The 26,886-nt window shown below is 45.6% G+C and overlaps 1 protein-coding gene across 2 annotated transcripts in view; it reads right to left on the reverse strand.

The window, feature by feature from the left end:
- FAXC (failed axon connections homolog, metaxin like GST domain containing) overlaps positions 1–26,886 on the reverse strand; it is a 37,481-nt gene that overhangs the window by 5,341 nt on the left and 5,254 nt on the right. Inside the window, exons 1-4 of one of the 2 annotated variants that reach the window (XM_075498446.1) lie at positions 19,361–19,645; positions 18,622–18,757; positions 12,930–13,126; positions 5,643–5,860 (exon numbers count right to left, since the gene is read on the reverse strand). In XM_075498446.1, coding sequence (XP_075354561.1) covers positions 5,643–5,860; positions 12,930–13,126; positions 18,622–18,757; positions 19,361–19,635 — 826 coding nt within the window. In that variant the 5' untranslated portion in view covers positions 19,636–19,645. Of the gene's footprint in view, positions 1–5,642; positions 5,861–12,929; positions 13,127–18,621; positions 18,758–19,360; positions 19,646–26,886 lie in introns of those variants that run through there. The other variant, XM_075498447.1, reaches the window with a different exon arrangement.

Genomic DNA, 26,886 nt, shown 5'->3' on the forward strand with positions numbered 1-26,886 from the left:
TTTTTTACTGAAATCATTTAGCTGAAAAGGTTCACAGGTTCAAAGACAGGGATTCAACATTGAATATGGTTCAAAAGCTGTTGCTAGGGTTCCACAGGTCCATTACTGCAGCTTCCCCTGTGCTCACCACTTCTATAACTAGATCAATTTCAAAGCCACCACTGGCCAAGTAACCTCCTCCACTTGTCACAGCTGGCAGTGCACACACACTGCACTAGTTGTGCTGCATTTAAGATCTTCTCTGCAGCCAGCAGGTGCCTGAAAGCACAATTTTCTCCTTTGGTGCAAACCCAAAATCATTCAACCATGGTTCGAAATCATGAATGCACCTGCTGAGAGAAGCTGGTCACCCTGTATCTCTCGTGCGTGCAGATCCACTTTCAGGTTACTCATCTGATCGCAAAAAAAAAGAAAGTCATACCCAAAGCTTTCCTCTCCCACCATTTGTTCAGGCTGAAACCGATGCACCAGTCAGACTGGCAGCGACTGCTCAGAAATGGCCTGCATCTCCAGGAGGAGGACACAGCCGTAGGCAGGTGTGAACAGGTGAACAGTGAACAGGTCCTCTCACACACCACCAGTGCGGTGCCCCCACCCCCAAACACTGGTTTCTACCTGGCAGGGAACAAACAGAGGCAGGTCAGGCACGAGGGCAGGCAAGTGAAACAGCAGCTGCTTGGGACTGGCCTTGGTCAGAGGAGGGACACGTCTGCTCCACACCACTATTCTGCTTACCTCTCTCAGCACCCCAATGCCATGATGGTCCTAAGTGGCCACCACAGCACAAACAGATGGATAACTACCTGAGACAGGGAAAAAAAATCACGTTTCAAAGCCTCCGTTTGCAAAGAAACATCCAGTATAAACTTGTTTCCTCATCACAGCCACAAGACCTGGAGCAAAGACCACACATAGGGCACGCAGCTGAAACACGCGGTATTGCAGAGGTCAGGTTATATGGTTGTACAGTCCCCACCTTGGCCCAAAGTGCTATAAACTCTGTGAAATGTGGTACGTAATTGAATTCTCCAAATCCAGTTATCCCATCTCCCCAGGACATTCTTTCCCTGCCCAATATAAGCTGCCTGTAATTCAGCAGGTTATTAAACGTTAGGGTTATTGAGTGCGTTTAGAAAAACTGTCCAGCACTAAGATGCATCAAATTCCAGAGTAGGGTACAATGAATGCTGTCATCCCCCTGTACAATAGTGCAGCAAAGCAGTGCTCAGGAATAACCAGCAACAATAACCTCCTCTAGCCTGTCAGATGTAATTTTAACATGGAGTTAACTCTCCTCAGTGCTTTCACAGCTGCATCAATCTACTGTTTGAAAACTACGTACAGGGTAATGTTGTGTCTTTTCAGTATTTACACGATGCCTAGCATAAATCGATCTCAAACGCAGCTCAGAAATTGGTCCCCAAACCACAGTTATACGCCAACACTAGGAATTTAGCACCATACAACCGGGTCTGAGACTTGATCCATAATGATGTTGTGCTGGGAAGTAATACTGCCGTTTCCATCTTGCTACAACTAAGGCAGAGAGTGAGTGAGGGCTGAACCATCCCACTCTTTTGCAAACAGAGTGGCTCCCAAGGCACAACACCTGCACCTTTAGGCACGTGGAAACAAAGGGGAAGGGGAGGAAATAGAGCTGTGGTTCCATAAAACTGTAAATCTGGTTTTAGGTCACCCTGCACTGCATAACACAGCCTCCATGCACATTTCCGTTTACCAGTTCCATCTGTTCCCAAAACTTCCAGTGCAACATTTTTCCAGAAGACTTTCTGACAGACCAGATATAATCTCTCAGCGTCTAGTTTTATGCCAGATTACACAGCGCCTGTCGCGTCGAGGCTGCCATAGTGCTAATCATCTCAAACACCTCGCTGCATCCCCTGGCTAATCCAACAGAAATGCAATCACCTGGTCACACTGGACTTGGATCAAATTTGTACTGCCCAGGGATTTGAGAGCACAGAGCTCCACTATTTACAAACACATGCACCAGAGGATTAAAAAGCAGCTACTTCAGCAACGGGTCAAGAAACCCCAGCAAGAGACAGTTCTATGAGACGCAGGGCCGGCAGGAGACCTGCACCCTTCCACAGCAGCACGTACAGCCCACGCAGGCTGCTGCAGGGCATTTCAACTAGCATTAGAGGCTCACGTTCAGGTTAGTCCCACCTCTGTGTTTCAGCTCTGAGCACCCCTGCCCTCCACAAAACATCAAATGCTTTTCAAAAGTCGGTTCAGGCAGCTGCTGCCTGCAACTCCCTGCTCAAAATCCCCATTTACCCAAAAGCCTGAGGCAGGCAGACAGCTGAGAGGGCATCAACAGATTTATGGGCACTGCTCACTCACTTGCATCTTTTAAATAATTACCAAAATGTAGATTTTTATATATTGCTAGTTCATATGCCCAGTTCCCCCCACTTCCTTACACTACTACCAGGCAGTAGGAAACTACTACAACACAAGGAAATTACATTTGTGGTTTAAAGACTGCAAGACAGAGAGCAAGATGATACCAACGGGGCAGGCGGATCCATCACAGGAGGATTAGTTCCAATTTCCACATTTATAAGAGATCTGGAGGAGTCTGTTAGGGAAATAGGTACATGGGAGAAGGAAAAATGATTTTCAGAAATGAAAAAGAAAGAAAAAAAGCACCCAAGATGTGACTGGGAATGTCAAAATGAGTGTCACAAGACCTGGCAGCTGCCAAGTTATCATTCTCTGGAAGCAGCTCTTGGAATTTGAGTGTTATTCTTGTTCCCATGTGAATGGTCTCTGTTAAAAAACGGGGAGCATTAAATTCATCTGACATAGGCGATGACTGACAGCTACAGTTTGGTATGTGCAGCTATTCTGCATGACAGGCATTCTTTTTAAGCTCTTAAGATTGCCCTCTAATTAACAGCTAAAATCCCAACTGCTTCCTCTTCTGGGAAAATACATGGGCACATATACGTGGAGAGGAATCTCACAAAGATTTTTGTGCAGGCAATAGGATGACTGACCACCTTCTCCTTCCCCCCCTGTGAAACAGGGGAGTCTCCAGTCAGGCTGGAAGTCCTCATCCCACCTCCTGTCCCTATCCCAGGATACTACCTGGAGGCCACAGTTACTAGACCCAACCATAAACAGCTGGCTGGAGAAAACCTGAGCATGCTGGTGTTAATGAAAAATCATGGCAACGGTAGAAAAGTAGACATACGCACCAATAATCAAAAGAGCAAATATAATGATTCACGGAACTGCACACTGACTAACCTGACATCCATTTCAGAGGGGAAGATGAAAAAAATGTACAATATTCAGCTGGTAATGTAGTAAAATAACAGGAATACAGCAGATGCCCATCAGGGCTTTTTGAAGTACACAAGGTACAACATTCTCATCAATAATCTGGAAGTAAAAATAAAACCCCTGTTGATAACATATGTATCATCCAATTTAAAAAATTGATATAGTGAAGAAAATACCTTATCCTTGAGGATTTCCAGTGATTTTTCCCACCAAAAACAAAAGTAAGAGACTGATTATAGCATTTATCTTCACAAGGAGATGACCCAGGCCACCCAGGGAGGAAGGAAAAACTAGGAGGAGTATCTGCCTGCAGGCTGGAATTGGACAAACTCTGATTTGAAACACGTCAGATTTTGAACAGATTTTGATGGTGATTAATATCTGCCACCAATTACTAATTAAAGTGGTAGCACCTCTGCCTGCTGAAATCTCATAATTAAAACTGGATGCCTTTTAGAAAGACACGCTTCAGCCAGAAAAGACACAGGCCTCAAGACAGCAACCAAGCAGTCCAATTCACAGAGATCCGTCTAGCTGATTTAATGATCCCTTTGAACTCAAAACTTTACAAATCTGAGTGTCAGTACAGACTCCAGAGACAGAAGGATGCAGACTTCAAATAAGCAAAACAAGAGACTTTTACAGGTACTCGGGAACGTTTCAGTTTTCTCTTGAAGGCTACGTCTACTCTTGGCAGACAGGTCTGACTTCAGCATAGACACATCCACTGCTGCTCCGTTCAGCCTGCCAGCATTGTCTAGCCAGAACCAGGAGGCTCTGCTGAGCTCCCAAGTCACAGGTGGAACTTTCTCCAGCTCCCACCCCAACCCCATTCCTCTCTACGAGGTACATGGAGCCACACAGTGTGAACCTCAAAGCTACGGCAACAGTTGTCCCACAGTTGAAGGCACCTTGAGCTGGCCACAGCTCTGCAGCAGATGTGCCCAGACCCTCTTCTTCTAAAATGAGCTGCTCCCTCCTCAGAAAGAAAAGGGACCTCTTAAGCTCCAAATCCAGTTTCTCCTTGAAGAGGCACTAGAACAGGTAACTTTTTTTGTTAACAAACAAAATGCAGCATGAGAAAGCGTTGACAGAAGAAGAGCTATCAACAAATCTCCCCCTTGCCCATTGTGCCCATGCATCACATGTCTTTTTCCACCTTGCTCCTAATCCAGCAATTCAGCAGGTTTGTTTCAGAAAACAAAGTTAGAGAAAACTCTACACAGCCCCATCTAGGTCCTCCACAAGTATCTTCCTTTCCAAAACACCTTGGAAGTCCAGAAGCATCTCTCTTCCTTCCCTTTCTCAGCAAGCACTCAGTTGCCTTCTGCTGGGCTCTCCTTACCTTGCTCCGTCCATCCACTCCACGCTTATCTATTTATAGCATATGCAATATGTCCTCCCTCCGGAGCGCAGGGCAGGGAGGCATCCCTCCTGCCCTCCACTCAAGCCACCTATTTAAAGCAATCACAAGGGATAACAAAGCAGCCACACAGGTACCATCTCTCTTGGTTCCTCGCGCAAGAGAGACACGAGCTCAAGGGAAACAACAACCTGCCCCAAACCAATTCCTCAAAATGCAAATTTTACACAGAAGCATAATACGGTTAGCTCTCAGCAGACTGCAAGGCAAGCAGCACAGTGTAGACAGCTCTGGTGCAGATTTCAGCCTGAGCTACACAACAGAAATGAGGCTCATGTGGTTCTAGCTAAGGGAGGTCAACCTTAAGACTAACCCTACAGGATCCACCCATGACAACCAAGAAGCCTAAAACCACCTATTTGGACAACACAGACCCATCTCCTACTAGCAGCTTTGAATAAAGCTGCTAACACCAACCAAATACAACAAAGTCCAGCTCATCAAAATAACATCTGAAAAGGGTTTTCAAATGGCAGCCTCATAACGACCTATCAAACAGCCATGAGTCCCATGCAGAAAAAATGAGGACCCCCCCCAAAAACATAAATAAGAGGTTTCATTTGTAGAACTAAACACCACGTTTTCCTAAATTCACATAGCAAAATGCTCTTCCAAAATCACAGGCCACATTCTGCTCCTCTAGATACACATACCTGGTGCTCAGAGAAGAAAGCCGCTTACCCCTCTAGAGACACAATTTGGTAGCAAACAGTGAGGAAAGAAACACTGTCCCTACCAGAGTGAGGATGGCACTGAATTACAGCAGCAGTGCGGGCTCTACCTACTGACAAAATGACATTATTTGTGTATGCGATCAGGATGCCAGGAAGTACTCGCGGTCGATTTCATCCTGTGGACAGCAGGCTGTGAACAAACAGAATGCGCGTAACTCGCTGTACATTACCCAGGAGGCCTGCTAGAGTCCGCATGTCCTTCTCCATCAGCGTGTACATCTCCTCCTCTGAGAAGCGGCCAATGCCATGGCCGTACATTTCCCGCTTCACGATCCCTTTGGTCAGATGGCAGAGGATCCACTTCAGCAAGTCGCTGAAGGGGCCAAAAAGTGAAACCATCTTTTGCGTCTCATGAAGATTTTCCACCCATTGGCAATAAGCTAAAGTCCTAGAAGGATGTGAAAATAAGTTATAGCAGTGCAAAACCCAGACAGCCCATCACCACCCTGCAAAGGCTCGCACACAGGTTAGGCAGAGAGCTTTCTTAATGCCAAGTGCTCAGTGCCCTGATAGAGAGGTAGTTTCCAGTAAAGAGTAGACCCTGATGCAACTCAGAGTAACAGCACAGAAAACTGACTTTGCAATACTTACGCAGACTGTCCAGTGCTTATTCTCTCAGTAAATCATGACTCACTTCAAGAGAAAATGAGATTCACATTGAAATAGAAAAGCTGCAGAATTCTGGTAAACTCGCATAACAAAAATGCAGTGCCAAAAGCACCAAAAGGATTTATTAGCTCAAGATGATTGACTGCACAGACCTGGGGAAAAACAACAAAACAGCCCACAAAGAAACCAGTCTTTCCCACCAATCTGTTCTCCTTGCTTTCTATACTGCTGAATCTTAGCCAAGCAGTAACTTTGCCCCAACATAAATATTGTAGAAGTCATTTTTCAGAAGATCTCTCCTCTGCTCAGAAACTAACAATGACACAATTGTTTAAAAATAAAATTTTAAAAAGTGAAGGGGTGGTGGTTATTGGGTTAGGGTTTTTTTCTTCTCTTCAAAATGTTGATTTTATGAGACACACATTTCTGAAGGACTCTGTTGTATTTGGGCTGTATTTCAGCTTTATTGAATGGCAAATATATTATTTTTGAAAGGTCTTTTTATAAAAATTTGTGTTACCAGCTGAAATTTGTTTCCTACATGAATTATTGTTCTTTACTAATATTGTAGGCAAACAAAAAGTTGATTTGTTGCTGTCGTTACCCAACAAACTTATGAAAAAAGAAACATTAACTTTTTTAATATCTAGCATCTTCTGACACTACAAAGAAACCAAAAAGACCATGTGACTTTTGTCACCAAGTTCAAGGGATGTTGGAAAAAGGGCTAAAGGCATCTCAAAGTAGACATGACAAACATATGAAGCCAACAGGGTCTCGGAAACACTGAGAGTTGATACACATATTCCATTATGTTTATAGCAATTTCTAAACTGAAAAATCTAAAAGTGGATTTACATATTTGAGACCGTATGAAAACAGGCTCATTGAGACATGATAAACTAGTGAAGCTAGATCAAAAAGTTGAAATATCAAAAGTTGCAAGTTCATGTATGCAATTATATTAACTTAATAATCAAATTTTTCCATTTCCAATATGATCAGAGCTCTTTTTTTTTTTTAGTTTGGAATATGACTTTAGTTTTATCATTGTACATATTTCTAATTGCACATAATTTCCTTAGTGCTGATACGGATTGCCTAATTCAAGAAAGAAAAAAAAAAAACAAAGCAGTATCTCCTGGAGAACTCCTGTGAATTTTTTTTTTAAATGTACGTTTTATCAAACTCCTGTATGTCATGAACAGAAGTTGAATTCAGCAGTACCATCAGGGAACAACTACATTTACACCATGAAAATGTTCTAATCTTTAAGTTTCCACAGATTCTTTACTTGAATTACTAATAACATGAGGTAAAAGGAGAGTATTTGGCATAACAGCTGAAAAAAAAATCCACTTACAGCTCAATTTTAGAATGCTCCCAACAGAGTGGGTGAAAGGCATTTTAATTCTATTAAAAATTGTCCACTGCAGGACAATGTCTTCTGCTCAAATTGATTTCATTAAAGTCAGTAACCGTGAGGCACGTGCAGGTTTTGCTCCAAATGCATGAACAGTGAAGAACAAAAATGCACCTGCTATGCGTCTGATGGCTTTTATACTCAACAGGTTTCTCCCTAACCTCTTGCACTGTATTAATATGACAAAAGCATCCAGCTGATGTTTCACACGCTTCAGCATCACTCTTCGAATGGGGGGTGTTCTGCACAATCCTTGTTTTTCAAAATGGATAGATCAACTCAAGTCATTGAGCTGGTTTCAGCACAGCAGAGTTTGAAACAAAGCCAGATTTAGTGAGAGGCACCAGCACAAAAGGGGGAACATGAAGCTAGCAAGCACAGGAGTAAACAGCTACTGAAACTCCAGAAGTATTAACTTTGGCTAGATGATGTGGTGTGAGACTGCCTTGCTCCAGGACAAAGGTGAAACAGCATTTAAGAATGACGGAAAGAAGACTGGGCTGAAAGCATAAGGGTGCTCCATAGAGCAGAACATTTCAGAAGCCGTGTTTCACGGGCCTGAGAAAGGACATGGTCCCTTGGGCAGGTACAGCTCTGTATGGGAAGAAAAACTCCGGTCTCGATGCGAACACTGGGAAATAATTACAAATACTATCTATATCTGCAAGTTATTTTTTATTACTTCCATAAGCTAAGAAAAACCTTCTCTCCAAGAGCACTGCTGTGTGTCTCACTGCAAAGACCCTCCTTTCCCAGCGTGGACCTGACCCACTTTCACCCAGCAACTCTGCAACACAACTTAGTTGCTTTAGGACAACAGGCCTGACCACAGAGAGGGACAACAAGAAAAAGAAGCCAAAACAGAAAAAGAAGAGAGGAGACTCTGCTGCAGCATTTTTTAAAAGTCGCCCCAGTTGCACAAGACTAACTTGGCCCTATGAACTTGCCATCACTATTGTTCACTCCACCCACACCAGCGAGCTGGCACCGCACCAAGAATGATCAACCACGTCCAGGATGACTTTATTTCATGAGACAGGATGAACACGGTTTCCCACAAAACTAATTAGCCTTTACTTTAAAGCAAAATTACATTTCCCTAGCACTCACTTGCTCTGGGGCAGAAGGTCTTTGGGTCTGGAAGAGGCAGAGATCAGATGAAGTGTTTAACGATCAGGACAGCAACGCAGGAAGAGCAGAACTGCACAGGATTTAGGTACTCCTGCTAAACTGTCAAACACAATCTTAGACATCTGCTTGTCACCTTGAATGAGTAAAGTTGTCACATGTCCCAAATCTCAAATGTACATAGGCAATGAAGGCAGCTAAATAGACAACCACAGAGTTTACTCCTAAAATTGTACGGTTCTGAGCACGCAAAAGCAAAGAAAAAAGCAGGCTCAGATTCAGAGAGACAGTTAAAAGCACTTTTAAAACTGGCTTTACAAGCATTTTGTTAAAATAATTCTATTCAAAGGTTCATTAACCTGTGCTTCCTATCAAAACATGCTCCTCTGCCTTTAATCCCACCCATCATCCCCCTGCTCAGACTACTTTACTAGAGGTTTTCATCCAAATCAACATTAAAAAAGGTTAGAAAATGCCAGAAATCAGGTAGTCTACATAACCTACTTCAGCATAACTATACATTTTAAACTACAGTTTGTATTTGCAGGATGACATAATTATTTTAAATATTGGCCTGAACTGAGCATTTTGGGAAACATTAACATTCTCATTTGTGCCAGCACATCTGTACAAATCTTAGAGTATAAATAAAACAATAATGCTTTAAAGAGCAATGCTGCGGGGGTGAAGCAAATCTGAAGTCTAAATGTAACAGCAGCTTTGGCCTCAATACATAAATAAGGAGAGGAGATGGAGAAAGTGACTCATCAACAGCAGCTTGCTTGATTATCCCCAAACTGTCTGAACAGCAAGGCAAGGGGGTGGTGTTCACAAGGATGTGAACTGGGGGTTATTTTTCCTATCTGAACCTGTGCAGAGTGGAATTTCTTGATATCCAAAAGGAATATAATGAATTCATTCCACAATCAGCTGTAGAAACCCCCACCTGCTGTGCACCGTCCCAGAGCAACTGGTTTTTAAGCTGCCAGTGGCATTCAAGCCTGGCAGCATTGTTAACAGCAGGAGAGACGTTGCTCTTATAATTAGCTTGATGTATTTAAACATATTTATATTACAAACATATTTTATGTTTAATAAATGGCAAGTCTGAATACTGACCAAAGTCACATTCATTTGTGTTCTCATACCATACCATGCTTTTCCTGTACTTCAAGCACTCATCACACATGTGATGTTTACATGGTCTTCTTGAAAGACAAAGCAAGAAATGAGTTAACTATGTAGCATGTGTGTACATATACATATATATATGCACACACACACACTTATAAATCACTACGGTTGTGTTTGACAACACAGCTAAAGCAATCTAACAGGTTAGTTTGGTTAAGCTGCATATTCAAAGCTTTTGTTTCTCACTAAGCACATTAGTGTCATCGACCTGAGATCCCTCTCCTGAGATTAAAGTGCCAGAAAGCACCTCGCAGCAACTGCTAGCCATGCAGGCACCAGGAGCTGCCTGGTTTGAATGCCAGCAGTGCCACCAAGCCCAGCATGCCAGAACCCGAAGGACGTGAGAATCTGACATCCTCTAGCCCGTCTTACACAGAGGTTCAATCCCACGAACCTGCTGCAGATACACCAAAAGCTCAACGCATCCTGAAGATGGCTGTGGGTGTCCTGTTGGTTTCTGAGGGCCCACAGGTCACTGTAGGCAGTGGAAGTGACCCAGGGCAAGCCTTCAGCAGATGATAGAGGTCTGCACTGGATCCAGGACCTGGGACAAGAGCCACAAAATCGGTCTGCTCCCATCTCTTCCCTGCTGACTCAGCCCAACACCCATTCAGGTTAGCAAGCTTTTTTTCTTTTGCTGATTTAAAGATAGCAAAAGCCTAATAGTTATGGCATTCTCCAGGGACAGGAGCTTCAGTGCCAGCTCCAAATCAGTCTTGTGCATCTCAGAGACATGCTCTAATCCTGGCACTAAAAGAGGTACACTCACTCGCTTGCTGTCTTTCTGCCTGACCCCTGCCACACATCGCAGCCTGGGGCAGAGGCAGGGTGTCTAGAGGCTGAGGTTCACAACAGCCGTGCATTGCTCTCAGCTCCAGCCAGAGCAGCAATTTCCACCTGCAAGAGGCACTAATTGGTGAAGATGAGCAATTACCCCGGTAAAAGTAAAATGGTTCAGGAGGAGATGCTGAGCATCCACCAGGATTAGCTCCATCCAGAGACAGCACACCACAGGATGTACTTTGCGTCTTTGTTCGATAAATGTTACTACAGTATTACTTATTTATGATGAAGCTACTTTGCATGCTGCTGGCAATGAAATAGTATGAATCACATCTTATATCACTGCTTTGGAGGCTTGATTTTATAAACCTTATTCTGCAGAAAGGCGATCACTGATACAAATTCCCCACTGTGGGACCTGAGGACACCATGAACAAACCCTAAGCTTCTGGTGGTTAGTGAACAGGTTCAAGGACCAATGTGAAGGGATCCCACAACTACAGATGCAATGCTGTCAGGGAGGAAGGTGGTCCTACACAGCTAAAGCCTGATTTTATTTTAGTGTAACTACAGGATGGTCAAAGTTGTTATCCAGAAATTACAGCGGTACAACTGTGATGCCGCATAGCACAGGCTTTGCCTAGTACAGAGAACTGGCATGGTGTAACCTCGCCAACATAGCAAGCTTCTAGTACAGCCACACAGCAGGGACATATAATAAGACTTACAGTTGGATGTTTTAACTACACTTCAGCAAAAATACATGCCTTAGGGAAACTCAGCTGTGTGACTAAACAGGAAAGGCAATAGAGATATACAGCCAGGCATGCACATCTCTATTCTTACTTGGTCTAGCTTTGTCCACCCATTTCAATGCTACCTCCCTGGGTCAGTGCCTGAATTTGCAGTATCTGTCCCACATGCTCCCCTGTGTCATGCCCAGCAGTGCTGAGTCAGCTCAGAGGGAGCTTGGATGGACACACAACAGCTTCACAGAGGAAGGCGCGATTTGCAATTGAGACACAGCAGTGGTATAAGTTTGTCATCAGTGATGTTACATTTAAAGCAGTTAAGTCTACAGACTGTGAAACAACCGACAGTAAGGCAAGGAGATGGAGCATTACGGGATTAAAAGGCCTCATCGTCCCTTTGGCAGCTATAATAATTGAGGGGGGAAAAATGAATTAAAAAAAAAAAGTTACATTTGCAGGCTACTTGAGTCAGATTTTTGAGGCTATGGCACTGCAGATGGGTATAACTGGTGAAGGTCACACTTCTTGGATGGCAGGGATTTCATTTCTAAACCATATCATTTAAATCTGCCTACTGAATGCTAAAATTGTTCCCAGAAAACACTAAAAATTATTTGAAGAACTATACGTACACATGTTGCTGCTCATCTTCAATCACAAGGTGAAAGAAAAGGCAGGTAAATGCATTCAATTTAAATCACACGTTGTTTTGAAGAAAAAAGTGCAACATGAATGCAAGACTTAGTACAGCAAGGACGTAAATGCATGCTACAAAGCAAACTATTGGGAAAAAGCCTTGTGCCTGCTGAGGCAGCCAATGCAGCATCCAAGATGCCATGTCCACCCTCTACTTCTATGAATCCAGACTGGAAGGGCACTTAAAAAGGACTGAAATGTAAAGTAGCAGGGAATCACAGGTATTATTTTGAAAGGTGTCAGTAAAATGCATAGGGTACCAGCAAGGTTATATTTATGTTTTCCATTCATATACATACTTCAGCTTCTCAGGACACTGTGACTAATACTGCATCCTATCAACCAGCAGTGTCGTCAACAATACATATTAAAAGGTGTATCCTGTGTTACAGGAAAGGCAACAATTCATATTGTAATCACACACACAGATAATTAAAATCAATAACTGTAAGATGACAATATTCCGGATTCACTACGAACACTGGATTTGTTCCCCTGCACTCCCCAAATCACAAATGTATTCAGCCATGTTGATTTTTTGTTCTTTATTAATAAGGCTGTTTCTATACGGAGGTCACATGAAACAGGACGGAGGAACAGCCCACTGCTGCTCCCTTCTGCAAAGCTGCAGGCGAAGGGCCTGACTCCTTATCTTGCTCACACAGCATGACAACTTTTCAGGGGAATTACCCCTGACTCATACCAGCATACACAGAAAGAAGCAGCAGTTTTCTAGGGTGAAGAGAGTTGTGAAATTAATAATTGGGTACCCAAGCTTTGTGCAAGAGAAAATAAGCATTCATGTCCAGGCACAAGCGCAGGGGCAGATCTGACAGCATGAGAACACAGCTAGCTTTGCCATGCAAGCTTACCAGTAGAAGTGCTCCTCCACCATTTTTGTCACAGCTCTGGAAACAGCTCTTTCATGCGGACCAAGGTGTTTATTTAAATTCACTCCAAGTTTCTCTTCCAAAAAGTCAATAATGAACTCAGTGCCAGATACTTTCTTGTGATTGTATTCAATCCAAGGCATTTTCCCTTGAGGGGAAAGTTTTCCATCAAAATAGTTCTAAGAAAAAAAAGACAGTAAACAAACAAACGTACAGACAAAAAAGGCCCTTCAAGTCCTGATTCAATGAGAATAAAGGTTTTAAAACATTTTTCTGTGTTTTTAAAGGCAACATTATCCAACAAAACTTTTTTTTTAATCAATACTCTTGACTAGTAGCAGCTGTTCAATGAGAGCAACAACTTTACCATATATGACAATTCAGATAAAATTATTTCCAGGTCCTGCAAGGTGTTATATGCTTTTATGTTGGATGTCACGTGATGCAATATTATTCAAGTACCCAGGTTATTTAAGGGGCTGGAGATGCTCAGATCTGCCAGAAGATTGGGTTCATTATTCTAAACCAGTTTTTAATCACAGGATTGACACCTAAATTCAGCTCTTGGACAGAGCAGCACTTTTCACATTAGAAGTTCTTTATAAAGATTAATTCAGTAGCTATCTCAGCTGCATTACCTCCAAGGATAAAACACACAGTCACAAGCATATAATGAAAAGTATATCATTCTTTCACTGGGCAGGAGGGAAGTCTGCCTTTACATATGCTTCTGCAACTTCAAAACTTAAAAATCTCATACATTTACAGACACACTTACTACAATTGGGTCTCCAAGAGCCCAGCACCAGTACAGCACTAGTGCGTCACTGAATACTGGTATATCTGCTCAGCATAGCACTCACGCATAAGTAGCAATGGATTTTCCCCATTTTAGAGTCGGAGAAGGTGAAACACAGAAATTAGAGAACTTGTGTCTCATCTGACAAACATGAGGAATTGCTCGCTTTCAAAACACGATCAGACATTTGACTTCAATTCTCTCTTACTTCTGAAGACACAGACACAAGGCAGAACCTTCTTCCTTTCTTGTGATTCCCATCCTCGCATCCTGTTATTTAATGAATGAAAAACCCTAGCCCAGAAAGCCAAACCATAAATGCTCACAGTAAAGGCTCTGCACTCAGTCGCTGGCAGTCACTCTAAGTATTTCGGGATCTAGCTCCTAATTGCTGGAAGTTTAGGGTTAGCATTTCTGGACTGACCTGTTTGGGTCTCAAGTTACCCTTCTTGAATCCACTAAAGATGGATTAAAGTCCTCTCGCAGCAAGGCACATACACCACAACGCGCCTCCAGCTCAGTCTGAGAGCACAGCATCCTGGCTACTGCTCAAAACGCGGATGTGCAACGCACTACGAATGCACGGCCATTCCCGGAGGCTCTTCCCTTGTGGATGAAAACAGATGAAATGGGTAACGCTGCTGGGAAAACAATGCCTTCTGGCTGTAGCCTTTTCTGGGATTTCTGCCCAAACAAATAGCATGGTGGGGACACCGGATTATATATAGTCTCATCTACTGCATCCCTGCATGGGTGAATAAAGCAACTGAATCCACCCTACCTGCGCGTGTGGGTGACATTGGCGTTATTACTCTGGTCCACAGTAGAAACTATAAAACTGCTGAATACCTGAAACTGAAAGGAGAGTACTGCCCCATCCTTCCACCTTCCAGACCTTTCCTTCATCAAAAAGGCTCTTTCAGCACTCTGACTGACTGATAGGTTTCCATAATTTTTCATTATGAACTTACTACAGAATCATAAGCTTTTTCTGGAACTACATAGTATGTCTATACGGCACTGAGCATTGCTGGCTTAATCTTTGTTAAGCCCTTTCAGTATGATATTTCCCTTCTTGTGCACAAACACTGATGTTTTGCAGAAGCTACTAGACTTGAAGATGTGTTTATTACATATTGCAATTACTGTAGTCCGTATCATTTGCAACCCAGAAAAACGGCAAGTTCTTATAATTCAACTGCACGTTTCTTCGAGCACATATATGTATAACATATATAAATACATTGCATAAAAACTTGTTAGTAGTACATTAATATTACACTCTCAAAAACACAAATGAGAGCTAAAGTTCTTATAGGAACATTGATTTACCTAAACTTAAATAAAACCTGCTCAGGATTTTCATGTTTCGTTACATACGGTTTATCAAACAAAAGAGGAAACATCTTTCAATGACCTGAGAAAACCTTAGTCTCTTGACAAATCTGTTATACTGTTCTTGTATCCACTGTTCTCAAATGGGTATTTTTAGGCTGAAACCTTGATATCCTTATGGCTGCTACTAATTGCCATCAAATATTTATCAATTTTCCACTTAAAAATTGTTCCAGCTGCAAAGCAGGGAAAACCTATCATTAAAAAAAAACAAAAACAACCAAAATATCCCTTCATACGTCATAGTACATCTAACTGAACTGCAGCCTGCAAAGCAACAGTAACAAGAGCTCCCCAGAACCTCATTTATAAAGGAATTTATAAACAGAAAGGCATAGGGCACTTCTGGGGTAATTTTATAGTACTATCCGGAAGAAATTAGGTTCCATATTTTCAATTACTGCTGCTTATGCTTTTACTTTTACTCATGTCTCTTCCCAAGGAGGCTACCATCTTCACAGACCTGGCATGAAAACAGCATGTTTCTGCTGTGCTACTTAGCAGATTACATAAACGCTCAGCTCTTCATATTCGTGAGGGAAAGAATGAACACCCAAAAGATCTCCACAAGCACCCAGAACGGACTCTTTCAAAGCAAGCTTTACCAAGAAAAGCATCAAACATTTTGAAACAACAGCTAGGTACTATGACAGCTCAGCTGGGGTGGAGCTGCCTGAATTATTTTTGATGGAGAACTCGCACCTAGAAAGGCAGCTTCAAGAAAACGTAAGCACAGTAACAAGGGTGCATCTGTTGGGAGAAATTCAGATGAGAGTAAGGTAGGAAAGTGTCACTCAATTCCACTTCTCACATGCCATTAAAGCATGTTGTGTAACACACAGCAAGTTATTCAATAGCCCAATGCACTATAATAAAGTATAAACACAAGGAACTGAAAGAGTAAAAGCAGTCTGACCACCCCGCTGCCTTTTCTTCACCCCGTTTCATCACCCTCCCTTCGAAGCATTCCATCCCCAGGAAGGTGGTGACCACAGCAAGTCTCTGGAGGCGAACCCCAGCACCAGCTGCCACCCAGAGTGCCATCGCTTCTCCATCACAGACCCACTGGCGTATGGGGAAGTGAGGTGTTTCCTCCTGCATCTGGCTGTTACCCCCCTACACACCCACCTTGCCGCCTGCTGGGGGGGCCATGGGATGTCTGTGTCACCTACAGTGTCCTACAGGTAACACAGCCACAAGGGAACAAAATAAAAGTCTCCAGGTGGTCCAAGTATAGGAAACTCCATATTTGTAACTCCAGCTGAGAACAACACTGCCTGCTACCTCCCCTCCCGCTACCGCTTAATCCCACAACGGCATCCATACCTTCCTCCACCTGCCAGAGCCAAATGCAGCACCATACTCCTAACACAAGGACAGAAACAGAATCTACCTTTTCCAGAAAAAAAGCTGTGTCCTCAGCTCATAAGCTTAGCTCCACCAAACTTATCTCTAAAACCCTACATAGGGTGGTAACCCCACAAACACCTTAAGCCCATATAAGCCGGCATGGCCAAAAGCAGCAAGCTGGCATTCCCAGCACCCACAGGACCCATTCGTGCTCCTGCAGCGTGGCATGTGGAGCATGTGGGGAACTGAGCTGGATTAAAACCAAATAAACTAAGCCTTCATGGCTCCAGCTAGGCCAGCTCTGGCTCAGCCTGATCCGGCACAGAAAAGCATGTGCAGGAAGGGACAAGAGGGAGCTGCTGAAGGTAGGACTGTTGCTTTTGGTGGTCCTGCTGACCTACACCAGCTTAGTGTGCTCACAGCTAGTGAGCATGGATAGAGAGACATGCAACACCAAAAAGCAATGCTGACCTTCAGTATCGAAAATAAAGAGGGAAGGATAACCCTCTGTAGATCCCTCTCTCTCCGAAAAGCTAGGTGACTCACTTCTACCCAGCATTAGCTGTCTAAACGACTCCATCCTGAATCCCATGAAAGCACAGTGTTATCTTTTAGAAGTGACCGTGTCCTGTGACAACCATCTTTTATACTGCAGCTTTCTTTAATTACTCTCCACCAGAGCAACTTTGATCATCACAAACCTCTGAACCACATCAACTGCCATTAGAAATAAAAGAGATCTCATCAAAATACTTTTCCCTTCAAACGTGCAATTTCTACCCAAATTACTCTGGGTGGAGAGGCGATATGCACTAAGTCCTCCTGCTCCAATGACATGTTCAAACTTCAGTATCTTGCAGGTTCTGTAAACCTAAGTGAGGAAAATATATCCCAGGATGGAAATCTCCCTCTTTAACGCTCTGAAGTATCTGATTCAAGCACCATTAAATCTCAAGATAATGAACGTTAAACTCAGGCTTTTAAAGACTTCAGCAAAATGTACTAATTAGGTTTCCTTTCACTTCCGATGTAAAGGAGTTTATTCATGTACAAAGCTGAATGAATATCAACCACAAATACATAAAAAACCCCGTTGTAATATGTTTTTTTCCCTCTGTAAAAGACTGGACATAAACAAAATATTCTTCCTAACACCTCGGTATGCAGCAGTAAAAAGTGACTTGAACCCATATGGGGTGAGCACGCAACTTACCCACAGCTCAGCCTCTTTGAGACAAAGTAAGATGCCAATTTTACATCACTTGGGGGAAAAAAAGAAAAAAAGAGATAGAGACATTTCTTCTACCTAAGATCCTCATTATAATTATCACTGCTGTTGTATCATCTTAAGCGCACTCAATGCTTTACACAAACAGAAAAGAAACCTGTCCCACGTTCCAAAGAGCTTGCACGCTGTACAGCTTCACGACACCGCAACAAGGCGCACGCCAGACTCATGGCATCACAACTAAACCTTGACACAAACAGGCGAGACTGCTAGATTCAAATTTCTGCTCTCCTGGTTTTCATTCACTTGAGAAGCTCAGGCTCTGTCCCCTGCAGGAAGATGGCACAGGATGCACCCAGCCACAAGTAAGGAGCAGTATTCAGAACCTGTAAAAGCAATCCTGTCTTCCTTCACTGGAGGTGAAGCACCAGCGATGGGAGGTAAAGCAAAAGGCAAGCATGTCTTCCCAGTAGAGCTCCAGAGAGAAACCCTCCAGGAAAATAAGAAGCTGCAGCTGCCTAATCTTGATCTCTTTAGCATAGTTACACTCAAAGACCAAATAATGTTATGCTTTAGTTTTAGGGTGTTATTTAGCATTATATAAACTCCGCACTACTCTCCCACTTCAGCATTTCCAGCCAAGTTAGCTTCTAAAATTCATTTAGCTTTGCCAGTTAAAGCTAGAGCTGTTCCAGACCAATGTTATTCAAGTCATATCTTTAAAGGTTATACACCAAATTTAACTGGAGACACAAAAGTGTCGGTGTACCCACCTAGTTGTAGGTGTATGTTTACATCTCCCTGGGTGAGACAGATTGGCGGGGGAGGAGAGACAGGATGCCTATTTGCCATTTCATGCAATTATAGCAAGCTGCAATGTAAAGGAAAACCGTACAATGTACCTGGTAGGGTAAATCAGCCATCCTCAAGTAAGTTTCCATTTTCAGACAGAACGGAGATAAACTTGGAACACCATTGGTAGGCCTTGAAAACTGATGCAGAATGATAGCATCTTTCGAATCAAGCTCTTGCTCTTTCCTATCAAAAACAAAATAGAATTAAAAAATAAAAACACATGAACAGGCACATCAGTACATTAAACAGACAAAGGAGAAATCCTGGCCGAGGCAACACACACATCCTCCCTTAGTGGACTGCTGCAGGTTTTTGCTTCACGGGATCCAGAGCCAGCGAGAAGCACTCAGGCGGCCGTGGCAGGCAGCGGGCTTGGCTCGCCTGCACCACAGACAGCCGAGAGCAGGCAGAGCCCTGCACAGCGCCAGCACGGGGGCTGACAGCCCCGCGGCCGCCGGGGCCACCTGTGGAGGCGAGCGCAGGGCACCTCTTCAGAGCCGCCTCCTGCACTGCTGCCGAGGGTCAATGGGGAAAAACAAACAAAAAAGGGTAAAAAAAAAAAAAACAGGGTAAATGGCAAAACCACGGCGAAGCAGAGAAACCAACCCACCAGGCCTCAACGCCCTCTCCCCTCAGGTAAGCGCCCCCTCAGCCCCGCGGCGAGAGCGCCCTTCGCTTCCACCGCTCCCTGCCAGCGGGCTGCGCCCAGCCCGGCGCAGGCCCCGCCGCTGCAGGGCCCCCGCCGCTCCGCCTGCCGCTGCAGCCGGGAGCCCGCCGCAGCCTCACCGTATGGCCAGCAGCTCGTGGAGCAGGTAGGCGGCGGCGGCCAGCAGGGCGCCGCCCGTCAGGTACAGCGTCTTCTTCCACCAGGAGTCGGAGCCCAGCGCCGCCATGGTGCCGCCCGCGCCCCCGCCCGCCAGCGGGAAGGCGACGATCTCGCCCCCATAGAGGGCGGGCGGCGGCTCCTCGGGCCCCGCGCACCAGCCCAGCGACAGGCTGCGGTTGCGGCTCAGGTCCGCCACGCAGGAGCGGGGCGCCGCCAGGCCCACCCCCCACAGCATGCTGCGCCCGGGCCCCGCATCCCCCGCCGCACCGCGGAGGCCCCCACCTGCCCTGCCCTGCCCTGCCCTGCCCCGTCCCGCCCTGCCCTGCCCTGCCCAGCCCAGCCGCGGCGGCGGGGAGGGCCGCGCCGGGCGGCTCCGGCGGCTCCCTCAGCCGTCGCTGCGCGGCTGCGCAAGGCGGCAGGGAGGGGAGGAGAGGGGATGGGGCGGGCCGGGCCTGCCCTTGCCGAGGCGCCCCGCGGCCCCCCGCCGGGCCCGGGGCGGGAGGGGTGCACGGGCGGGCCCCGCGCCGGGGGTCGGCAACCGTTCTCCAAAATTCAGGGCGAAAGGCCGTGCTGCTGACCGCGCTTCACGCCTGGGGTTTTGCGTGTGAGCCGGCCCTGTTAAAATATCCGTGGTCTGCTGCTCCGAGCATCACTGCGCTGTTCCTTTGCGGAGGAACAGAGGCCTCGCGTTTTATCCCGTATTTGGGACAAAAGACGCCACGCCATCGCGGCCCAGGGCCTGACCGCCGCTGAACGGTACCGCACGCGTCCCTAAACACCTGGCATCCGGCGGCAATTTTCTTTCTATTCTGATGCTCGCTGAGGTGACTGAGGAGTACACCTTTACAAGCAGAAAGGTACAGAGAAAGGGAAGCAAAGTGACCCTAAACAAAATCCCTCGAGATTTATCTGGCACTGAGGGTCCCAGTGCTCCCTTGCTTGCAGCCTCCCTGCTGCAGCGGGAGCCTTGGGTGCCCCGTGCCAGTATGAGCAGGACTTCACCTCATATCCTGCCAAATATCCACAGCTCTGCACATCACACTGACCCTAAAACGCTAACGATGCCCTTTGTTCTCTGATTAATACCACTGCCCAAATACTTAGTCCTTCATTAAATGCTGTGGTGTGTACACAGCTGCTCCAAAAAGCTCCCACAAGTTAGATATTCCATTGCACCATCAGGGGCAATAGAAGTGACCCAATTCTTCACACAAACGGAGCAACTTTCAGTGTCTGGTAGGGGATAGACGGGGTCTATGACCAGGGCTTTGTAGACGCTTTACCTCAGGGTATGGGGCAGATTAGACAAAGGAGGAAGATGAGGAAGAGGAGAGCCCTGAGCGAAGCCGTGGAGTTCAGATCTTGTGCCAACTTGTCCAAGTGCCAGCGGTGGCCAGTTGCACTGGTGTGCAGTATCAGTGAGAGCAGTGGTCTCTGCCTCCTGCCTGCACTCACTGGGAAGGCTGCTGTGCTCTGACACTTTCCTGCGGTAGCTCCTTGCAGGATTTTGTTTTATCCCTCACTTTTAACTTCTTGTTTACAGGTATTCAGTAACCACAGGCAAGAGCATGTGGTTTGATACATAGCATGTGTTTGATACTGTTGGCCCGTTCTCAGTAATTAATGGGATCAGAGAGGTTCCAGGGACCTGGTAAATCTTGTTCCACAAACAGGTTGCTGCTTCCAAAACCTGCTGTGCTCCTTTGCCCTTATCCTTAGCGAGGTGCTGGCTGAGCACCTTCTTCACAGCTTTTGGGCAACTCCACGCTCCAGATGATGCACAAGTAATGAAGTAAGAGTGGAAAGTGAGAGCAGCAGCCGCTTCATGCCATGGCTGATCATTTGCAGTGTGAGGTTTTGTTAAAGTTGTATGACAGGGCAGCAAAGAGACAGAGAAGAAAAGCATTTTTTCTCTGCTACAGCACCTGCAAGTCTCAGGCTGAAGATTTGTTTCAAGTGGCAGACAGCCTAATAAATCTGGACTGTCACAGCCTGGTAGCTGGTCTCAGCTTTTGCTACTGCAAGGGAATTGCTTGCTGTGTTACAGATAAGAGGGTTCCAGTTACAGATGGGATCTAAGCTTCTGTGAGGGCAGAGAAAGGTCCTGGGCATCCACATCCCAGCTGCTGCCACCGCTTGACTTCCAGAGGCAAATGAGCTATCCTCAAACCTGTTTTGAATCAGTGGCCAGCACAAGCGGAGAAGGCCTGTGAGGGAGAGGAGGGTGGGAAAGAGGTATTAAACCATTCACCTCCTGGAGCTGCCCCGGACAAGGTAGGCAAACCTGGTGTTTGGAAGGAAGTGTTACTGCAATTTATGCTCTGGAAGTCAATGCTTTGTGTTGGTAGTCCTGCCTGTGCCTTTGCTGGCATTAAGATGCTGTACAGATGCAAGGAAGACAGTAAGGCAAACCGGTTGCCCCAGGATTATTATTTAGTCAGATGTTTAACATTTGTTTAGCAAGGATATTGCCACCCTCTTTTGGACAAGGACCTTACACTGTGTTACTGCTGCTCTGGGTGCAGTGTTGCCCAGGAGCTGCAAGGGTCCAGCGCACAGCGATGCCACAGCATGGGAAGCCCCAGCTGCAGATTCCGTGTGCCTCGGCGGGGTGTTGGATACAGATCCCTGCAGACACCCTGGCAGCCTTGTTGTCCTGCTCATAAACCAGATTTTAAGAGGCTGGTTATGACCTGCATGACACTGACCAGACTTGACCATTTAAAAGGTGCATGTCCGAATGTCACATCTGGGAGCCAGAGTTTAACAGCAAATAAAGAACATCGATAAAACACAAGTTCTGTACCCTCGTACCTGTCCCACACACATGACTTGCTAGCAGTGCTCTGCCAGCCTCTTCCTCGCGCTTTCAAAGTCTCCTACCAGCAGGTACTGAATCCATTTGGCCTAGCAGTCTGGTAGCCAAGCTTATCTGCTGGCAAAACAGCAAAGAGCACGTCCTCAGCCCACCTTTTCCCTGGCTGTGGAAGAAGGCAGTGTCCATTCCTCCAGGGAAGGTGCACAGCCTCGCAAGGCAGCACTGTTGCCTGTGACCAATTACTTGTAGTAGAGAGGCTTATTAGATGGCAGTCGTGCCCAAGAACCCAAGCCGCAGCACTTTGTCCAGCGGTGACTATTGCTTTCTGCTCCTGCACATCGCAGGTGCTGCAGTCTCAGACTGGTTCCTGGCATACGTTCGGGTTTTCCCACTTTGCCTCAAAGAAGTTCACAGGTGATGCACACCGGACTGACAGCTGCCTTGCTCTCTCACTCAGGGAGGGTGGGAATCCAGCTCTGCATCTTTGCTAAATTACCAGTTTTCATTTGTTTGAGTGGGGAAAATAAGAGCTAGCAGTGATACACCCACACGCCTGTCTGGCTGTACACACCGAGCGCGGCACAGTCTGGAACAATCATCCCTCAGATACATCGTGCAGAGCAAAACAAGATCTACACCTTAAAGTATGCTTTTATCTGTAATCTGTTCTAGTGTGGCTGCCTAAAGGAAGAGAGAATAATGGAATAAAATAAGTAGGTTTTTCCAGTTAACATAAATCTAAGCCTACTTCATTATATACCAAGTCAAGTTTTTCTGCTGAAGTCTGCAGTCTGATTTGGGAGCAGGGAGGCACTAATAAACTCATTAGTATTACTGGATTCTGCATATTGGTATAAAACCTCTTGATCTTCATTACATTAATCTATTTTTTTTCTGTAATGTCTTTGGGTTCATTGCACCTCTTTAAAAAAAGCCTGCGGGTATGTTGTGGTTTAATCCAGCAGGCAGCTAAACACCACACAGCCATTCACTCATTCCCCCCCTGCAGTGGGATGGAGGACAGAATTGGGAAAAAAAAAAGTAACATTTGTGGGTTCTGGTAAAGACACTTTAACAGGACAGAAAAGTAAGGGAAAATAATAATGATAATGATGATAAAAGAATATACAAAACAAGTGATGCACGATGCAATTGCTCACCACCCACTGACCAATGCCCAGCCCGTCCCTGAGCAGCAATCCCCACCCCCAGCCAACTCCAGGGCATATGACGGCATGCTCAGTTTCTATACTGAGCATGACATCATATGGTATGGAGTAGCCCTTTGGCCAGTTGGGGTCAGCTGTCCTGGCTGTGCCCCCTCCCAGCTTCTTGTGCACCTGGCAGAGCATGGGAAGCTGAAGTCCTTGACTAGCGCAAGCACTAGTTAGCAACAACTAAAACACCAGTGTGTTATCAACATTATTCTCATCCTAAATCCAAAACACAGCACTATACCAGCTACTAGGACAAAAAAAATAACTCTGTCCCAGCCAAAACCAGGACAGGTTAGCACGGCAGGCTGCCCACGGAGCTGGTGGCGGGTGTCAAAACTGCACTGTGAGCCTGGTGGTTGCAATGGGTCTTTGTGGAGTCCCACCGCAGAAGCTGTCCTGTCCATATTTTGGCTGAGAACTAACAAAGCTTTTTAAAAATCAGGGCTCACAGTGAATGCCTCGCCCTGAGTTTTGCTTTCCCATACTGCTGCCAACTGGGTTTGAACAGCGGAGCTTCACGCGCCAAATCTCCCCCAGGACTTCAAGAAATAGGGCCACCCATTTTCTGCTTGTCTCCTGCATCGGTAGCACCCACAGCTTCTACTCGCTGCCTTCTCTCTTCCAACTGGCCAGAGTTTGGGCAGCACAAAGCTTTTAGCAGCTCCGTTAATGGGTACAGGTTGTTTTTACGGGTTGCTCTGCCGGAAGCGAAGTGCCTCGCTGTGCCCATGCGTGGTGACCAGCTGTCCCCAGCCAAAGTGACACGCCTGCCCAGGTAGGGCTCTCGCTTCGTGTGCTGGGGAGCATCCTCCAGTGGTACGGAAATGGTTTCGTCTCTTTGAAATAGCCTTTGTCTGCAGAAGGCATAATTTAATAGGGCTTTGTGGCGAGGGCCGAGTTTATGAGAGGGTGAAAAAAGGCTTTTTCATCGCTGACAGGCTCTCCAGGATCCTTTTGAAATAATCGCTGACTTCTGCCAGGATTGGTTTTGTTGTAATATTAATGATCTCTCTGGGCACCTTGAGTTTCATATACATATCTTTTTAATTATTCAGATAAAAATAGCCAAGGTAAATCTGCAAAACAGTCATGCTGCATTTCAGCTTGGATTTAGAAAAGGGGTTAATGAGAACTTCAATGACATACAGGAGTACAAATACATAGGAAGTGCCAAACATCCAGAATTTAAACTACTTCTGTACTGTACAGAAGTACCTATATCTAAGCACACATTATGTGCAATTCCAGCAGTTGCCTAGAGTTTACCTTGCACTTTCTGGTAAACAAAGCCACTTTCTGAGGTGACTTGTACCCCGAGGCTGCCCCAAATGATGTAGATAACTCAGCATTCCTTGCTTTCGCAAAAAAAAAAAAAAAAGGCTTTGCATGAAACCTCCTGCTTTCTGCAGGTGCAAATACTCAGGCTGGCAGCTCGCTGCTAAGTTGGTCACTTCCAGAAGTTATTAATACAGAGCCAGATAAAAGAAAAAGATACTCAGCTGACAGACCTGCAGTCTCACGATCCTTTAGTTGTTTTTATTTTATTACAAGCTTTTTGGCTGACTGGCAACCCTCATAATGTCGTGGGGGTGGTTACACACTTTTATAGTCAGATCTTTCATGTAAAACTTGCTCAGTAGCAAAATAGTGTTGGGAACCAGCTACATATTGCTTGCCGTAGCCCGCTGCAGTGGCTCCCAGTCTTTGCCCGTTTGTAAGTGCTCTTCCTCTCCCATTTACAGCATACTCTGATCAGAAGAATTAGTATTTGCAGTACATACTGCTGTGACCTGGTTGGTGTCTCAGTTCATATTTGATTAATAATAGAGATATATGAAGTTTCTGCAGATTTCCTTAAACAGATTTCCTTTCCTTACCATATTTACTCTTTTCAAAAGATGCATACAGTCTTCAGATATAACCCTGGTAAGTAAGAGGTGTTTTCTGTGGGAAAACAAGTTGTTTAATGCATCTGCCTTAGATTAGCTAGCAAGTAGCCTAAGGTGGTAATGACAGAGATAAAAGCGCTAGCTGCTGCAGACCCTGCGAAACGGGGCAATGTACCATTAGCGAGCACAAACCCTGTCAATCCAGGGCAATAGGACCATAAAATGTGAGGAGAAGATCATTCCAGCATGACACATTTGTCTACAAATCAACTCCCAGCTGAAGGCAGTGGGAGGAGAACGAGAAGGGATGGAAACAGGGAGGAGGAGAGGCCCTTCAGAGGCCACGTCCCCGAGGCCGAGGCTGTGCTTTCATCTCCCAAGAGCTCTGGAAATAAAGATGGATGGGAGAGACAGCAGCAGAGCTGATGGCCTGTTGTCCGCATCCTCTGAGAAGGCGAACTGATGAGCACCATAGCAGATAGCAGGATTTTGGTTTATTGTGAATTTGGTTCTGAAAAAGGTGCTTGTCAAGTAGTCCTGGAGACAGAAGGGTTTTTTGTCTCTGTAGGAGGGTTCAATAAAGGAGACATGCTGCACAACCTGCATGGGAATGCTGTCCTGCCTAGACAGGCCATTTGAAGTTTCTTCCATTACCCGCTGTGAAGTCCTTCAGTCCATGTAGCTTCCTCCTTTTCTTGTCCTTTCGATGGGACATCATCTCATCTGACTACAGCTTCGTCTGGAGCAGAAGTCTTATGAGGAGCGGCTGAGGGAGCTGGGACTGTTTAGCCTGGAGAAAAGGAGGCTGAGGGGAGACCTCATCGCTCTCTACAACTACCTGAAAGGAGGTTGTAGGGAGGTGGGGGTCGGTCTCTTCTCCCAGGTAACGAGTGATAGGACAAGAGGAAATGGCCTCAAGTTGCGCCAGGGGAGGTTTAGACTGGATATTAGGAAATTTTTCTTCACCGAGAGGGTTATCAAGCATTGGAACAGACTGCCCAGGGAAGTGGTTGAGTCGCCATCCCTGGAGGTATTTAAAGGACATTTGGATGAGGTACTTAGAGACATGGTGTAGTGGTGGTTTTTGGCAGTGTTAGGTTTATGGTTGGACTCGATGATCTTAAAGGTCTTTTCCAACCTATATGATTCTGTGATTCTGTGATTCAGAAACTTCAGCATCTAGGTTCACCTGGGGTCTCACGCTTCCTCTGGAGAAGGAAAAAAACAAGGTGTCTCCACAGTCTTTTGTTAACAGCTGTAGCGGGGTGAGCCAGATCTCATCCTCCCCACGCACATTTCTTGGCAGCTTTGGCAGGACTTTTCTTACTGTGGCGTGCTGAGAAATGCTGTCCTGGTGACTCAAAATTCAAAGGGTTGTGTGGGCCCTGGCTGCAGAGCAGAGGCCTCCAGGCAAGCCCGCAATCAGGGAGGCATCCCTGTGTTCAAAAGCTTTGCACTCTCAAGGAGTTAGATGGTCAGATGGTCTCACCAGGACTGGGGTGGGGGAGGGATTAATGAACATGGGGGCACCTTTCTTTTTGACATTCAAAGGAAATCGGGTA

This window comes from Mycteria americana, chromosome 3 (assembly GCF_035582795.1).
Source record: "Mycteria americana isolate JAX WOST 10 ecotype Jacksonville Zoo and Gardens chromosome 3, USCA_MyAme_1.0, whole genome shotgun sequence".
Classification (NCBI taxonomy): Eukaryota; Metazoa; Chordata; class Aves; order Ciconiiformes; family Ciconiidae; genus Mycteria; species Mycteria americana.